The sequence below is a fragment of the Nansenia antarctica genome (genome assembly GCF_963989245.1).
Source record: "Nansenia antarctica genome assembly, chromosome: 6".
Lineage (NCBI taxonomy): Eukaryota > Metazoa > Chordata > Actinopteri > Argentiniformes > Microstomatidae > Nansenia > Nansenia antarctica.
Window position 1 is genome coordinate 43,867,513 of NC_137676.1, and position 18,316 is coordinate 43,885,828.

The 18,316-nt window shown below is 40.7% G+C and overlaps 2 protein-coding genes across 2 annotated transcripts; both read right to left on the reverse strand.

Moving 5' to 3' along the window:
• Window positions 1-2,967: 2,967 nt before the first annotated feature.
• LOC308160579 (uncharacterized protein) lies at window positions 2,968-3,657 on the reverse strand (the record flags this gene model as incomplete). Its single annotated transcript, XM_080534522.1, has 3 exons — window positions 3,585-3,657; window positions 3,387-3,501; window positions 2,968-3,257 (listed from the first exon to the last, which is right to left on the reverse strand). Exons 2-3 carry the CDS (start codon window positions 3,433-3,435, stop codon window positions 2,968-2,970), a joined length of 339 nt encoding a protein of 112 aa, XP_080390648.1. The 5' UTR covers window positions 3,436-3,501; window positions 3,585-3,657.
• A 3,819-nt stretch (window positions 3,658-7,476) lies between these two features.
• Window positions 7,477-17,577, reverse strand: lrif1 (ligand dependent nuclear receptor interacting factor 1). Its single transcript, XM_080533681.1, has 4 exons — window positions 17,476-17,577; window positions 9,242-11,852; window positions 8,840-9,064; window positions 7,477-8,617 (listed from the first exon to the last, which is right to left on the reverse strand). The coding sequence occupies exons 1-4, from the start codon at window positions 17,499-17,501 to the stop codon at window positions 7,838-7,840; spliced, it is 3,642 nt and encodes a 1,213-aa protein (XP_080389807.1). The 5' UTR covers window positions 17,502-17,577; the 3' UTR covers window positions 7,477-7,837.
• Window positions 17,578-18,316: the final 739 nt, after the last annotated feature.

Consider the following 18,316-nt stretch of genomic DNA (forward strand, 5'->3'; position numbering starts at 1 on the left):
GCAGTGTTTCACCCCTCGTCTCTTTACCACTTTTCTGCTGTTGGTGCTAAGCTATTTAGCTTGTCCTGAAAATACAATAGTTATTCATTTCACTCTTTATCATTTGTTTACAATATGTTAATCAATACAAGGATTCTTATTACTTAACTCAATGATTTCCCTATAACTCTATCACTCGACATGCTTCACGTAAGACTTCATTACCCATAATGCTTAGTATTCATTTCAACCCTCTAGGTCCGCGTATTGCGCCAGCTCCAAGACTTGTGGTTGGTATTGCTTATTAAACAATCCCAAAGCTTCTAATTCCCTTATTCGTTTTTCAATCAATGCTGGTGTCATTGAGAAAATGTCTGGTGTCGATAATTTGAAGTTTTTCGCATCGTCTCCAATACCATCTAGAATCATATTTGTAAAGAATGCGTTAGGTTTGTCATCTAATTCCAAATTCGCCTTTTCTCTCCAGGTATTTTGGAATCTGATTACAAAGTCAGACATTGTTTCATTAGGCTTACGTTTACAATTCAGAATTTGTGAGATATCACGGTTTTGGCTAGCATGTTCGTTTAGAAATTTGGTTAATTGTTCAATATGAGTCACTTTGTGTTGTTTATTAAACCATGGGAATCGTTCATTAATTGTATTACCTCTACATGGCCCATCATTATCTTCATTCAAAGTTTCACAAGCATTTATCAAAGTATCAATTTCAACATCTGGCATTAACGTGATCAGAATGTATCTTAAATCCGTGCCATTCAAATTACCATGTAGCAACATTGTTTCATACCAATTTATGAATCCTTTTGGGTTAATCAAGGGTCTGGGTGCGTCGACTATGATTGCAGATACGTCATTCAGGGTTAATGGTTTATACAGTACTTTCTCCTCTATATTTAACAATGGTGCCTGCACCCGGACCACGCTGCGTATCACAGACTGCTCCGCCTGTTCCGGCTGTACAGGAGGAGGCACGCTCCGTATCTCCTTTACCTTGGGTATAGGGTTAAACCTATTGTGTTCCTTCTTTCTGACAATATTACCAGGCCATTGATTAGACATTATTACCCATGCTTGATAGACTTCTTTCATGTAATCAATATCCCATAATGGGTCGCAAATGCTTTTGTTTGATATCAAATATTCATCAATAATCTTTAGTTTATTCTTTTCAAAACTCCCGATACTTGGGAAATTATCGTCACTCCATTCCGCAATCTTTGTTAGAAACGGTTCTGCATAGAATGGTCCTAATTTAAGTAAAATCCATCCTTTTGGTGTCACTGTATCAGTGTATTTTATCGGAATATCAATTATGTGTGGATCAATTTCCAATAGTTTCTTAATAGATTTCTTTTCCCCTCGTGGCAAGTCCCTAACCGACTTGTACTTAATAATCCGTTTTTCACAATTTGCTGTCCTAGACATTCGATTCCCCATGTTTGATTAATTACACTGCACACAATGTTAGTAAAAAGGAATTCTTTTATCTAAATTGTCTCGTTAGAGCTTTATAGTTACACCATTCGTGTCATATACTTTAATTCAGTCTGTTGCATTGCGTCTCATCAAGGTCATTTAAATCCACGTCTCATCTGTTCTCTCCTGTCTCAATAAATCAATCTTGTCACTCAAATCTGTTGCGCTGTACCATTAACACAAATACCATATCTTTTCAAATTCTTATCGTCCTACAACTGTCTTATTACCGCTGACCTATATCTTTCATTATAATAAACCCACATTACTAGGCCACTTAAACACTTTCTTTAAATCACACTTCAAATTACATACCATAACCACTTGCGTGTCAATACCTTATTCATTTAGCCATCTTAATCAACATTCTACTTCATAGTTTCAATTGACTCAAGCGTGCTGCAGTTCACCTTATTTCCTGTCAAATACCTCAATATGTCTGTACCTTACAGATAAACACATGTCTGTACCTTACAGATAAAAACATAAATAAAAACCCACGGAATGCCCAATTCCGTTTAATCAATTCTTCTATGAATTAATCAATATCCAGTGTCAGTATTAATCTCCTCCAGAGTGACACCTAGCATCTCTGTCCTTTTTATACCGTATTATACTATGTGGATCAATGACCTTCAATGTACACAGCAATACTCAAGCTTTAATATTTAGTCAAATCTAGTCATTGGCCCCCCCATCATCAAATTCATCCCCTTTCCTTCATTCAAGGAAAAAAATTACAGGTTTTTTTGTTCAGCTGGGAAAGGCAGTCAATATGTTTTAGATATTTCCTACCTTTTTGAAGCTGATCCTGTTCGTAGACGCCAATTTGATAAGATGAATGCGGATGAATGCGGAGACCGAGAGTTGTTGCTTCCTTATGATAATTAATTAATGCTCAAGGTAGACAATGAAGATAAAGTTTATTCCACAGCGCTGGGCCAGCCTCTCTCAACACACGGCAAGCAACGGTGAGAGACTCGCACCTAACGACACTTTGTAGCGGCCTTATATGCTAGATTTTCCGCTGACACCGGAAACAGCTGTTTGTCATGCAAATCATTCCCAAAGACAGGGGCTCCGTTGAGTCTAGGTAGGGTTGTTGACGAGAAGTCCCCATGTTCCAAAAGTGGCTGATTATCCTGACAACCCAGCTACCCGACCCTGGTCAGCTGACTGGCTGGTCCTGAATATACTGATCTATTGACCCCAGTACCCATATAAGTCTACCACCTGGCTGACCACCACAAGGCTCCCCTGTCCTTAGATCCCAACTGGTCCCCATCTCTATATTTGGCTCAGGTCCAGTTACAGACAGAGAGTTTGCAGTCCCGTGCTGATACAGCAAGAGAGGCTGGCTCATTTCTCAATAGTCAGATGTTACACTTGCTGATAATCACTAATGATTAAACATTCAGGATTTACCTAAGCACAATGATAAAATGCATCCTATCAATATTTGTGACTGCAAGCACACTAATTAATCAATCACTCTTCCGAACTGGGAGCCTTGAAACTTGCGCACACAGGGATGCCAAGATTGTCCTTGACCTCTAACAGAAATAAATCATAATCAATTTTAAGTTCAAATTCAAACAAAAAAATGTCCAGCAATTCTTGACGTTCTTCTTCGTCTTCAATCAGTTTCAATTTAGCCTCTATTTCCTCTCTCTGTATTTTGTCCAATTGAAGAAAAGCAGGCTCCTGGACCTTCCCTTCCAGCCGGTGGGCGTTCTTCTTCATCCACTCCGCTCCCAGGAGGGTGGACTTGCCACGGTCTACAAGACAAAAACAGTTTAAAGTCCTCATACAGTGGTCCATAGAAACAGTTCTACAGCCAGTGGTGTAGTGGCACCGTTTTCATATAAGGTTATAGTAATATACAGTACTGGTGAAGAGAAACATACCCAAGTTGTCGTCTTCTGTCCTCTTTTTCTTGGCGTCTTCCTCTCGCATTGTTGCGGCATAGCTGTGGTCATTTCTTATGGCATTGCTGCCCACCACACTGTCAGACCACTCACACTGAAGGAATAAAATGCATGGTGCAATCACAACTATTGAACTAACAAAAAACACTATTATTTACCATTCAGCATCATGCTCACCTCCTGTTCCCTCTTCCGCTTGCTTGCCCGTAGGACCTCATCCCCAACTTTGAAGTCAAAGGATTTGACCCCCTTTTTGTTCTGGGCCTCGTAGGCCTTTTTCTGCCTTGCCTGGGCAATTTGGATGTTCTGGTAAATCTGATTTTTTTAAAATAATTTAATTAATTGTCCCTTAAAACATATTCATATTTTATAGCATATATTGCCATTGTATGCATATTTGTTATTATTAAATATTATTATGCATAAATTGCCATTTTTACATCACCTTTGCATGTAAATCTGTAACTTCGACAGTCTTCGCCTGTACATCCTCCTCTGGCAAATCAACCACAACCACAGCTGAGTCGTCACCCTCCTCAGTCTGTGTTGTGTTGATGACACCTGGGCTGTGAGGGTGCCGTCCGAACAGTGCCAAGTACGGGGTGTACTTGGTTGATCGCTGTAAAACAAAACAAAAGTACAATCAATAGCATTTCACCATCTTTCTATATTGTTTGAATTGTTTTTTGTTTCTTTCTATGTTTGTTTGAATTGTTCACATATGCAGTTGTTACACAATAGTAGGCTACCTGCTTAGAGGTGTTGATGCTCATTACGACGCCCCTCAAATGGGCATCCCAGTCGTTCTGTCCCTCCCCACAGTACTTGGCAAGCGCAGTCTTCACGTTGCGGTTTGTGCGCTCGTCCTGTCCATTGGCCTGGGGGTGGTAGGCTGACGTGATGCAGTGTTTGACACCCAGAGCCTCAAAAACACCACGGTTGACCTGCAGATGCACTAGTGTATGCAATTAAATTAGATTAAATTACAATTATCAAATGTCACACATCACATACACTGTGTCTTATATACATAACTGTACCTCATTCACAAATTCCCGTCCTTGGTCGTTAATGATCCTCTCTACCAGTCCAAAGTCAAGAAGAATGTTGACTATCTTCCTGGACACCTCATTGGCTGTTTTGGTGTAGAGGGTTTTTGCCACAACCCACTTGGTGAAGAGGTCGGTTGCAGTCAGAATGTATCTGCAATGAAAAATGCAGATTGTTCTCCATTAGCTACAGCATTGCAGCAGCTATTCCTCATGGGGTCCACCAAAAACTTGCTTCATAACTTTTATTGACTTATCCAATACATGATGTCAGCTTATCTCACTAGCTTTAACCAAAAGGGGTTACACATACTTCTGCCCAACATTCAGTAGCTACCTTTTGCCCTTTGCAGTGGTGGGAAGTGGACCAATGAGATCAATTCCCAGGACACTCCATGCCTCTTTCACTTGGATGGGATGGAGTACAGGTGCAACTGTCTTTATTTTCTCATGATGTTGACAGCGGGGGCACTCGTCAACCTTTAAAACAGTGACATTTCAGAGGAAATTATCTTGAGTCAGAGAATGTGGTTGAGGAGTCATGTTGTTGGTGGTGGTGGTCAGCTGCTGGGCTTAGTGCCTTAGGTGCAGAACCGCTGTGGTTGAGGGGCAGCGGCCTGTATGATGGTCTGGGTGTTCCAGTGCAGAATCAGATTGTGGTCAGTATGAGAATTACACAAGAGTTGGAGATCTTTGAGTAAAAGATCATTGCTAACGGGCAGTGTATACATTACAATGTTCACACACACCATGCACTAATAACATCAAAAACTCACCCATTTTGTGACATCCTTCCGCAAGGTGGACCAGTGGTAGGACGCCATCACCTTCTCCAGCGTTCGGCGTCTCCCTGAAAGACCCCCAGTCCCATGGTTGTCGTGGCACTCCTTCAGATCAAATCAAACTTAATTTGTATAGCCCATTTCTCACAAAAATGTGACACAATGTGCTTCACAGAGAGCAAAGAAGATAAAACAACAATAGAACAGATGAAACAACAATAAAGACAGACATTTAAAAGGCGAGATTGAATAAGTAGGTTTTGAGGTCTCCAACAATGATAATCTTGTCATAATTGGGAAAGATGATGGACAAGAACTCAAGTCAGATAAGAAAGTTACCATCAGGACATCACAAACTCTATCTTTGTTGCACACCACCAAGCGAAGTGTGTCCTTGCACTTATAGTACAACTCCTCACCTGATGCAGCAGGAAAATACAGCATTCATTTAGAAGTGCAAATATAAAGCCACTGGAAACAGGTTTTATGCACACAATAGTTAGCAGATGCTTAATGAGACTCAATTTTGATATAGGCCTATGCATTTTCGCCATTTCAAGCAGTGGCTTCAAGAGTGGCTATAACATAGTTATTCACACTGACTTACCTTTCATCAAGTAATTCTTGGACGCCTTTCGAATCCTTGATTTAAGGTTTCCAACCTCTGTCTCTCTCTGTCTCTCGCGCGCAACATCCATGTATCTTAAGGTAGCTACAGAGATTAGATCTATAAACAGCCAAAATTACTGATGGGTAAAAATGGCGGTCATCATGTGATCGTAAGTCATCGTCGTCAGCGAATCATAGCGCTACCTATGGCCGGAAAGGGCAGGACCTATGACCGGAACCGGAAAAGTGGGAAACTCTGATCGGGTGGGAAAATCCTGTACCTACACCGGAGCCCATAGTTACCACGGAAACGGACGAAAACATTAGTAGTAACTAATAAATAAAGATAGCTGAGAATACAGCTCATGACAGTTGCTGAAAACAATGAACAACACATTACACATTCGTAATATATGGGAACCACATGTTTTAATGGTTCAATTTACCTGAGAAGAATGAAATTAGTTGCCTCTCCAATTCCTCGCTCCAGGCAAGATTGGCCGCCATCTTGGTTGATTTTCTTCAGCCGAAAAAAAATAGTCACATGACTAAAATCTGTATTCTGATTGGAGGATCCCGAAGAGTTGCCTGCTGCGTTGCTCGTGTATCATAGGCATAAGAACTTCTTAAGTGAGAAAACTAAGTTCTTAAGACATAGGACAATTCTTAAGAAAAAATGGTGAATAGCGTTTAAGAACATCCTTAGGAACATCTTATATTTTTTCTTAAGAATTGTCTTAGAAATATCTTAAGAACACTTTTGTGAATCCGGGCCCTGCATTAGCTTTGACCTATGCTAGCAATATCATACAAATCATTTTAAAACAGTATAGTTTTATGCTAAAATAAAAATGTCCTAGTTTTACATTGGTTGTACCACCTGACATGGAAAATATACCCTCCTACCTCTGAGGTGAAACTATCTATTTTTATCAATATTTGAGAGCGCTCTACAAATCTTTTCACTCAGCCAGCACAGATGTCAGACAGGGTCCTCTGGATGATGAAACATTTGGCTGATGCAATAGTCTCTTGAAGTCCCATGTTTACGGTTGTGCCACCCTGACATTTGAGGGAAAAAATGTACGGGACAAAAGTTCCTCAATTATCTCAATAGCTTTAAAACTATTGTTATTTGTAAATGTGTTTATTTGAAAGGTTTCAAACATTTAAAATCATGCCACAGTATTTTATATTGAATATATTATTATTAAAATACCACTTAACAGTGTTCTTAATCTGTTCCTTTGTTGAGACAGTTGCACCACCTGACATTTTGGGGGTTTGAGATGCTAAAACACAAAGTAATCCATATTATTAGGATGTACTGACAATACATTCAAACTAACCATGTTGTATAGAATAAAATCATATATGACTTGAATTGATTAATCTATTTTTAAATGGAAATAATATACATGACACAAAAATATGCACGTCACGTCATTGACCCATTTACTGATGTCATGGACCATAAACTTAAACTGAGACCATTGACAAAAAATCTGTTTGTTACGTTTCTTGGAAACTGAGAGGGGTTTCTTAAAAGATCATGGTTGTTAATTTGTTAGTGGAAAAAAACTATAACCAACAGAATATTAATATTACATTAGTCCATCAAAAAAAATGAAAAAACACTCTCAAGGTAACAATATGAATGCAGTTTATGTGGAACTTGTTTTGCCATATCCAATTATCAATGATTAACAAATGTAGAAAACATTGGTGCATGAGCTGGTAAGAACAATAAGAGTTATGTAACAAAACATTCTAAATATATACAGTTCATGTCAGGGAGCTACAAATATCTAATAAAATTACAGATAGACATTTTATCATCAGAATTATTTTTATCTAACCAATAATACTGAATAGGAGATGGCTTCCCATGGATTAAAACTAAATTACTTTAAGAATATTAATATACAGTAGAATCATAAAAAGGGCTGCACAGGCTTAGGCTGTAAAGTAGTAGATGTAATCCTCTAACTCAGCCCATGTTCTTTCTAATCATCTCAAGAGCAGTCTCCTTTTCTTTCAAGAGCTCTTTCAGTCGTTTGATTCTCTCATGACGTTTTATTTCTTCACGGTCCATGGGTGCTGTAAAGAAGGGATCACTGGCTAGGATCTCTCCAGGTGTACCACTGCCCTGCTCTCTCATGGTTGAAGGACACTGAATCTCCACAGATGTTGGTTCTTTATCTTTCTTTTGACTCTTGATGGACCTTTCTTTGTTTTGATTTGAGGACTCTCCAATTGCATTGGCACTGTTTCGTGGTGGTGTAGTAAAACCAGGCTCCTCTTGTGCAGTGGATGATGACCTAATTGCCTTGCCAGTCACACCATGTGGACACATCAAGCATCTTTTCCCCTTTCCCCTTCTTCTTCCAGGCTTTGGTTTTCTGTTATTCGATCCAGCAGAACAGGCCTCAAGAACGCAATCCATAGTTTCAGTATTGGCATGAGGTTGAACAGATGGAGCTGATGAGTTTGAGCTCTGTGTACAAATTTGGGCTGGATTGGGATCTGACAGACATATAGCAGGGATCTGTTTTTCATCTGTAGTGGGGACTAAATCATTGGCAGTCAGGTCTTCATAGCCAAATGTGTCTTCAGCTTCAGCATCATATAGCGTCTCCTCCAACTGAGGACTTGGACTAATGTGGGATTTCCCTGTGTTTTCAGAATCTTCAGGTGCGGTTTGAATATTTTCTATTCTCTGTCTTTTGGGATCTTTCAGGCAACCATCATTGTTCCTTTTTGGAGATACCTGTGAAAACATTGTCAATTTCAGAGTGGGAAATGAAGCAGCATTCTTCCACATGGGAATTTTTAAAACAAAATTGTATGTTTGTTCACAATTAACCATTCCAATTATACTGTATTTTCATGAAGATATTCAGTAATTAGAAGAAAAAAACAGTACAAAACAAAAAGGTATCTAGCTATCATTTTTAAACACAATATTTAGTACACAAAAGAAAACTGGTACCTGTGTTTCCTTGTGTTCCTCATTTTTGATTTTTGATTTCTGTATCAACTTGTGAAGACCGTCTAATGTACGCTTTGCTATGGTCACATCAATCCTTTCCAAACATATTCTAACGTCAGATGTAATCCCAAACATGTGTTTCTGAAGTTGATCACAAGTTTGCTGAGAAGTCTGGTCAAACACAGAAGTCCTATGCTCAGGAATGGGATCTGCTGAGCCCTGAAGCTGGGGATAAAAGGATACAATTCTGTTATATACTATAGGTGGGTGGCTAATGGCTTATTCAATTATAAATTTCAAATGCAAGCAGTTTAAGTAGACACTAACATTCCTTAAAGGCTCACAGGCCCAGCTTAATGTACATTGCAAATTGGGTAATCCAAGCACAGAGGGTTCTCTTACCTGTTCTTGGGTCCCCATATCTGTTTGTAGACAGGCAATGCCATGAATGTTCTCAATTTCCATGCCAGTTTCATTGCTTTCTTGGTCTGTGATGTCACCCTGAAAGTTCTCAATTTCTTGAGTGGTAGCGCAGTACTGACTGTTGTCCAATTCTTGGTTAGTGGCATTACCTTGAATGTTCTCAATTTCCATGCCAGTTGCATTGCTTTCCTGGTCTGTGATGTCACTCTGAAAGTTCTCAATTTCTTGAGTGGTAGCGCAGTACTGACTGTTGTCCAATTCTTGGTTAGTGACATTACCTTGAATGTTCTCAATTTCCAAGCCAGTTGCATTGCTTTCCTGGTCTGTGATGTCACCCTGAAAGTTCTCAATTTCTTGAGTGGTAGCGTAGTACTGACTGTTGTCCAATTCTTGGTTAATGGCATTACCTTGAATGTTCTCAATTTCCAAGCCAGTTGCATTGCTTTCCTGGTCTGTGATGTCACCCTGAAAGTTCTCAATTTCTTGAGTGGTAGCAGAGTACTGACTGTTGTTCAATTCTTGGTTACTGGCATTACCTTGAATGTTCTCAATTTCCAAGCCAGTTGCATTGCTTTCCTGGTCTGTGATGTCACCCTGAAGGTTCTCAATTTCTTGAGTGGTAGCGCAGTACTGACTGTTGTTCAATTCTTGGTTACTGGCATTACCTTGAATGTTCTCAATTTCCAAGCCAGTTGCATTGCTTTCCTGGTCTGTGATGTCACCCTGAAAGTTCTCAATTTCTTGAGTGGTAGCGCAGTACTGACTGTTGTCCAATTCTTGGTTAATGGCATTACCTTGAATGTTCTCAATTTCCAAGCCAGTTGCATTGCTTTCCTGGTCTGTGATGTCACCCTGAAGGTTCTCAATTTCTTGAGTGGTAGCGCAGTACTGACTGTTGTTCAATTCTTGGTTACTGGCATTACCTTGAATGTTCTCAATTTCCAAGCCAGTTGCATTGCTTTCCTGGTCTGTGATGTCACCCTGAAGGTTCTCAATTTCTTGAGTGGTAGCGCAGTACTGACTGTTGTTCAATTCTTGGTTACTGGCATTACCTTGAATGTTCTCAATTTCCATGCCAGTAGCTTTTCCATGACTCTCTTCTACTCCCAGACTGGTGGTATTACTCTTACTGGTTTCCCTTCCCTGACCAGTGATGCTTTCCTGACTGATTTTAAACTCTTGGCTGGTTACACCAACTTGACAGCCTGCCATGTCTTGGGATGTGCCAATGTCCTGACTACCAACCACCTGATCTTTCACGTTATTCTGACTCTTCACCATTTTTTGCGCATCTTCCAAGTCATTCACCAGAGCTGTTTCTATGTAGTCAGACACTGGTTTGGGTGGAATATACGAGACAAATATTACATTAGAGTCTTCATCCTCATCAGCTACATGTTGCCTGGTTAGGTCATCTTGGGGATCATCATCACAGAGGTCAATGATTTCATCTGGTATGACAATGTGTGGCCTGGACGATGAGCTCCACTGCCTGAGTCCACCACTATCCGTCGCCTGTGTTGAGGAGCAAATCATGTTCTTACTGGCCTCCAAAGGTTTGGATGGACGATTCCAAAGTTCAGGAGTTGTCTTGGCCACAAAATACACTTTTCCATTGCACATCACTAAGGCATTGTCCTTTCCAGTTTTTGTCGGACTCAATTGGGGAAATGAAGGGTTTTCACATTCGTTTTCACATGTCTTGTTGGCTTTTTCCATCTCGGCAAGAGTCTTCAGAATGTCTGCGGTCATGGATGAGGACTTAACAGGAACAATACATGGATGTGAGTCAGGTGAATCATCCTGCTGCTCAATCACCCACCTAATAGGAGAAACTGGTCTTTGGCCAACCTTGTCAATAGGCTTAGGGCACTGGGTTGAGCTAACCGATGCAGAAGGTGTCTGGTCAGAGAATCTTGGGAAATTATTGAATGCTACAGTTGACGATTTTGGATATATCTGAGTTCCACCTTGTTTCATGGTTGTCACAGGTGATACATAAACAACTGTTGGCAAATTGGAGGAAGTAGTTGCTGAACTAAAAATCTGTTTCTTTATCGCTAGGGGGAGTGCTGACGCCGGTAGGGTTTTAACTTGAGCATTAGGCGGAATTTGAAGGTATTGTCCATTTGGAAGGACGGGAGATTTCACTGTGACTGGTAGTTGTTTTGTAATCAGAAGTGTTGATGACTTCCCAAAGTTCAGCACGGGTGGTGCCATGGATACTCTGCTTTGAGTTCCTTTTGATGTTGCTGTAGGATCCTGGGTCTGCATTGAGGTGTTTAGTAAACCACTCATTTCAGGATATCTTCCTGTCACATTAACTGGGGTAAACAAACCATTCACGTATGATAGCCTTTTCTTCACAAATTGTACATTTGCTGAGGGTTCCAAAGTATTATCCTTCGAAGTGGAGGCAGCTGCCAAGTTCATGGTAAAAGCTGTTTGAGGTTGAGCAATGTCTTTTTTGTTAGTGCCTGTTTGTGACTGAACAAATTGTCCATTTACTCTTTGAACAGGAATCAGTTTCATGACATTTCTTCCATCAGCTCCCACAGCTGGCATTGCTTGGTAAAATACACCTGTCCCACTGCAATAAAGAAAACATAATAAATATGAACAATGGCAGACATCACAAGTGAGTAAACACAGAAAATCTGATCCTCCGAAAGAGTCTTGTATGTGGTCAAAAGGGTGGTTTTTTGCGAAGGTATAGTCACTTCAAATACTAATGTTGTGTAAATGCTGCGTATGTGCAGGGGTGCACATAACTTTTTGGGGCCAGTGCTCAGAGGAGCACCTAGGGATGCTGCTTGGTGCTCCCCGAGCTCGCGAGTCACGACCCGTCCCACAGGATGGATAAAAAAGGGATGCATGGATAATTTATATTAGCAAAACGACATTTATTCATAAATAAAGATGAACGAACAAATGATTGTGTGCAAAACAAAAGAAACAAATGCAAAATCAAATGACTGCTCTTTAAGCATGAAAGTCTGTCAGACTCCTTTAAACACAATGAAATCAACTGACATCTCTTTAAGCACTAACTGAATGTCTGTTCTTTAAACACAATGAAATCAACTGACATCTCTTTAAGCACTGCTCTGTTCTGTAAACACTGAAATCAACTTTTCAACAAAAAGTTACAGCCTAAGCATTTATTTATGCTACAAGCTTAATCATCATCATCACTGCTCTCTTGACTGCTGTAAGTTATCACTGTCCTCCATTTCAACCATGGTAGAGGATTAGGGATGGGACGATTATCGTTTTTATCGTTAATCGCGATAAAAACACCCGCGATAACTTAATCGTGGAGAATTTTTATTATTTGAATAATCGCCATAATCGTATGTTATGAATAAACTGTGTTTAACAAATGTCTGGCGCTATTTTTCAGCCTAGTCTACATTACTTTTGCAGTCAAGTTAGCGACTGTTACTGTAATATAATTGCAATTCCTCACATGAGCCGCGCGCGAATATCCTCACAGAACTTGTCTCGCGCTATTGTTCAGACTGCATGGGTAACGTTACTGTCAAGTCAGCCTTGTCAGTCAGTCACTAGGTAACCAGGGTTTCCGTTAGAAAAAATTGCCGCCGGACATCGTGTCCGGGAAGATTTCGATTTACCGGACAAACGTGATATATTCCGGTCATCTGATTAAAATATAATAAAAAACTTTTTTTTCAAAATCATATATTTTTTTTCCAAATCTAATATAGCTGTTTGTCGCGGTGATTACTGTTGTGTAGCGGCCTATATATGCCATTTAATGTCTATTTCTCATCCGATACGATTAGATGCGAGCTATATAATATATAATAATATAACATGATTCGCATGCGCGCTATGCCATTATGTCCAGCGCTGAACGGGCGCCTCACTGGGAACTGAACAGACAGCATCGATCAATGAACGGACTCCACATTACGTTAACTGAAGTTTGTTAAATTGTTTGGGATTAATGTGAGTTTTCTATTTTCTCTTTCCAGTTTTACCCTTTTTTTTATCAATAAAACAACGTCATTTCTATAACCAGGGGGGTATTCCATCAACATCGCTAAAAGAAAATCCAGGTTTAGTCTGACAAAGTCTCGCGAGGGTTCCTAAAAATATACAGGCATATTCCGATAAATCTCGCGAGAGTTATCAAAAATAAGCCAGGATTTTCCTTTAGCGACGTTGATGGAATACCCCCCAGGTCTCGCTGGTTGGGAAGGCATTTCGTTTAGCTGCCTGTCAAATCATACTTAATCGGACTCGGGAGTATGACAATGAGGAGAACATAACTGTTTTTGTATGTCGTCCTGAAGACCGGCTGTTAGATCATATCGCTGAAGTTTGTCTCCATAGTGTAAATGTTGTCCGTTTCGTTTGTTATCCGCTCCGCTTCGGGACACCATTTTCAGCTGAGCACCAAACACACACACACAACACTGCCCGAGAGAGAAGGACCCGCCCCCTTTAGTTAGCCTATAGGCTAACTAAAGGGGGCGGGTCCTTTTAGCCTATAGGCTAACTAAAGGGGGCGGGTCCTTCTCTCTCGGGCAGGCTAACTAAAGGGGGCGGGTCCTTCTCTCTCGGGCAGGCTAACTAAAGGGGGCGGGTCTGTCAGGCCAAAACCTTCCGCTTGCCAAAAGCTACCGGGGGTGCGGCCTAACGCGTCACGACCAGCTGGCACGCGCACGCGTCACGACCAGCTGGCGAGTGTTTTTGAAACCTCCGTTTTGCCCGCCATTAGCGAAAAGCTTTAATTTGGCTCTACAAGTGAAAGTTTTAATATGTTTTCAGGCGAGAAAGTAACCATATATATTCACAAAATGTATCCGGTTTATCAAAATAACCAGTTTATATATGAAAACACATATAATGCTATCGCGTCTCCACAGGCTAAAGTACAACTACACTCATATCCTCAACTTATGTCCTAATCACACTACTGTCGTACCTTCTCCTTGACATGGACATAAACACACCTGCTACCTTCTTTGAAAGAAATCGCGATTTATTCAGTGAAAACTAGTACACCATTCAACATAGCATAACAATAGCATAGCATTCGCGGACACAGTCAGGCAATGCACCTAGCACAACAATAGCATAGCATTCGCGGACACAGTAACATAGACAGATAGACAGCTAGACAGATAGACCGCTTGTGTCCGCGAATGCTATGCTATTGTTGTGCTAGGTGCATTGCCTGACTGTGTCCGCGAATGCTATGCTATTGTTATGCTATGTTGAATGGTGTACTAGTTTTCACTGAATAAATCGCGATTTCTTTCAAAGAAGGTAGCAGGTGTGTTTATGTCCATGTCAAGGAGAAGGTACGACAGTAGTGTGATTAGGACATAAGTTGAGGATATGAGTGTAGTTGTACTTTAGCCTGTGGAGACGCGATAGCATTATATGTGTTTTCATATATAAACTGGTTATTTTGATAAACCGGATACATTTTGTGAATATATATGGTTACTTTCTCGCCTGAAAACATATTAAAACTTCATAAAATGACATATTAACACTTGTAGAGCCAAATTAAAGCTTTTCGCTAATGGCGACCAAAACGGAGGTTTCAAAAACACTCGCCAGCTGGTCGTGACGCGTGTGCGTGCCAGCTGGTCGTGACGCGTTAGGCCGCACCCCCGGTAGCTTTTGGCAAGCGGAAGGTTTTGGCCTGACAGGTCCTTCTCTCTCGGGCAGTGTTGTGCGTGTATGAGTGTGTGTGTGTTTGGTGCTCAGCTGAAAATGGTGGCCCGAAGCCAAATTGTGCTTAGAGGGAATTATTTTCACCGGACATTATGTCCGACGAGTTTTCAATTTGTCGGACTTCAACACATTTTACCGGACAAAGACCGGTAATTACCGGTTAACGGAAACCCTGTAGGTAACGTATGCTAGCCTACTCACCATGGCTGGTGAAAAACTTTAGACGGGATACTGTCATTGGCCTGCCTATTACCAGGCAGTGACAGTCTATGGCTGCAAAAGGCACGGTCGCCCCTAAGCTTTAGCAAATATATTGTGGTTTACTTAATACTGTTCAGCACTTGAGGTTACATGCAATGCATGACTTGTGCTATAGGCTAAATACAATTATTAAAGCGGCAAGTAGCAAGTGTGCGCATCAAAGGCATTAGGCACGTAACATCCATGCTGTATAAACACATGACAACCGTCCGTTATTTCCCGAACTTTGCCCGAACCCCCTGCGAGGACCCGGGGAACAACGGTACGCTCCCCGCGGATGCTATCAGACTGGCCGCGGGAGTGAGTGTTGAGGGAGAGAGGAGACGGCAACCCTCGCTCGCCATAGACTGTATCCCTACTCGTCTCTCCTGAGCTCGGTTGTAACGTGAACCGTGGAATACGGGATATGTTAGATGCTTTACAGTAATTCCCCAAATGACCAGAATAGGAAGTTAGATTTGTCGCTGGTCGCTTTTGACTAATTAAGTCGCCAAGGGGCTCTGGAAGTTGGCAACACTGGGAGTGCGTTCTTTAAACTTCCTTGGGTACGTTAATGAAAGGTGCTGATTGGCCGAAAAGGAATTGCTCTTTCTTAAGGACCCGGATTATGGCCAGAGATATGTGCCACTAGAATCTGAATGTGAATTACTGACTTAAAATGTCCTAAAAATACAACAAAATCTAAGTTAAAGTGATTACAGTGTGTTTTATTGGCATAAAAAAATTATTATAATAATCTCGCGATAATATCGTGGATCGCGATTATTTTGCCCACGATAATCGTGACATGACATTTTCTAATCGTCCCACCCCTATAGAGGATGTTGTAGGCTATCACTTTAAATAGCTCATTATTTTGATTGTGAAACAAAGTCTTTTTTTTCTTTTTTCTAATAGAATTCCCAACCATATTCCCTGGGTCAGGGGTCTATGTGCGATAATGAAGCTGTAAAACAAACGTCTGAACGTTTGAAAGCTTCAGAGAAAAGAAACGTGAAGTCCCTTGGTGTTGTTTTTCCTTTTAGCGACGAGTCGTTCGGGACTGAATTTTCACGTGTCGGCGTGATAACCGTGATAACCGTGCGATACGCGATACGCGGAATGAAAGTACGAGTTACGATACTTTCCGAATGTTTTCGTGAGGGGAGTCGCCGTGGTCGTCGTCGGTCGACTGTTGTGATGGATTAGTGGGGCTTGCCTCAGTGATGCAGCAGTCAGCAGTCAGCAGTTGTATTTTTGAGGAAGTCAATTCCTCTCCCAGCGCTCCCAGCTGTTGGTGCGCCAGAGCGCGTTCATGCCGCTGATCTGCCGCGCAGCATGCATTTTGGCGACGCATGCGCACTGGCGCACCAGTTATGTGCACCCCTGCGTATGTGGCTCAAAAGCTGAATGAAAACTTACTTTCAGAGTGTGGATCTCTTTATCACAAATATGAGAGAGTTAACTGCCTATATTTGTAGAAATTGAAATAAAATCATAGAGACAGGCATATATAGTGCCGTTGGAATGTATTCAGACCCCTTCACTTTTTCCACATTTTGTTGTGTTTGTACTCCATTTAAAATGGATGAAATAAAAATGATTTGCCATCAATCCACTCATAATACCCCAGAATGACAAAGTGAAAACACTTTATTAAAAAAAATGTCTGTCAATGTATTTAAATATAAATACCTCATGTACATAAGTATTCAGACCCTTTGCTCTGAGACTCTTAAAATTAGCTTAAGCTAACATGCAAAAATGTCATCAGCAAATCAAATCACTCATTAAGTTGAACTGAGTCCATCTTACTGCAAGGATAATAGTTTGTGTAATTCTGGAATTAATATCTTTGTTATTATAGGGTCTCTGATTTGCATAGGAATCAATTACACACTGTGTGGATCAGGTTAAAATACCAGAATTTAGTTAAAGTAAATGTATATGACCTTTCTGTTGTGCTGAAGGAATTAGGCTACATTCCATTAGAGCAACATTACATTCTCAAAACGTGATTTTAAGCTATAGGCCTACATCATGTGCTGCCAAATCCTGTCAACAAGAACAATAACAAGTAATTTTTGCTTCAGATATGATGAGGTACAACGCTCATTCTACTTTCATAAAGGTATTGAGGAGTCATGTAATCAAGAAATGACAAAAAAATATCACTGAAAGCTGCTTTAACAGACTCCAATCATGACTTGTCATGCAAGTTTGATGCAAACATAGCAAGCATTTTTCATGTATCTTACCTGTTAAATGCACCATGTGTTGCCATTGTTTTATTACTTTTAAACTGGAGCTAGTTAAAAGTATTCGTGGCTAAACCGAAATGACTGGTAACATCACGTCTCGACCGATTGCATCATATACTTGTAGCTGTGCCGCCTAGCTCCGTCAGACTGTTACATACAAGTAAATAGCTAGCTGGCTAATGCTATCTGGCTAGCTATTGTGTTTTGGTTTTAAGCTGTTTGAACCACACAATTAACTGGCATATTTGTAACTCGTCGGTTGGTTAGGTAGCTTACGGACGCAAAATCACTTTTTAGCTAAGCAACTTGCAGACACAACACATCATCGCGTTGGTAAACAAATGTCTCAAAGATATCGTTTCGGTGGACTTCCTCTGTGCTGCGTTACACTTCCGACGAACGTTACCAGCAGCAACAAGCTACGTTCAAGAAGTGGAATAATTCAAGTGGAGGAGCAGCTCGCTTCGCTGCAAATATGGCGTTCCAGTTAGCTTTGACAAATCATTTTTATTCAAATCATGGAACGCATCTCAGATGAAATGTGGATTGCTATGGATTGAAGCCTAGAACAATGTCTCAAATAATTGAAGACTGATCTAGATCAAAACATTCACAGCGAGCGTTGACAGAACAGTGGTGTTTTTGAATACACGACTTGATACGCAACCCTACTTCCGGAGACAATACATAGCCTTTTCCGGTATGAGATGGAGACATCTAGCGGTTGTAGAAAGCACACGCTAGATGCTAAAATGTTAATGATGATATAAATGTGTAAATGTTTCGACCCCTAGTTGCACCTCTTTTCACCAATCCTTGCTTGCTGCTAAATGATTAC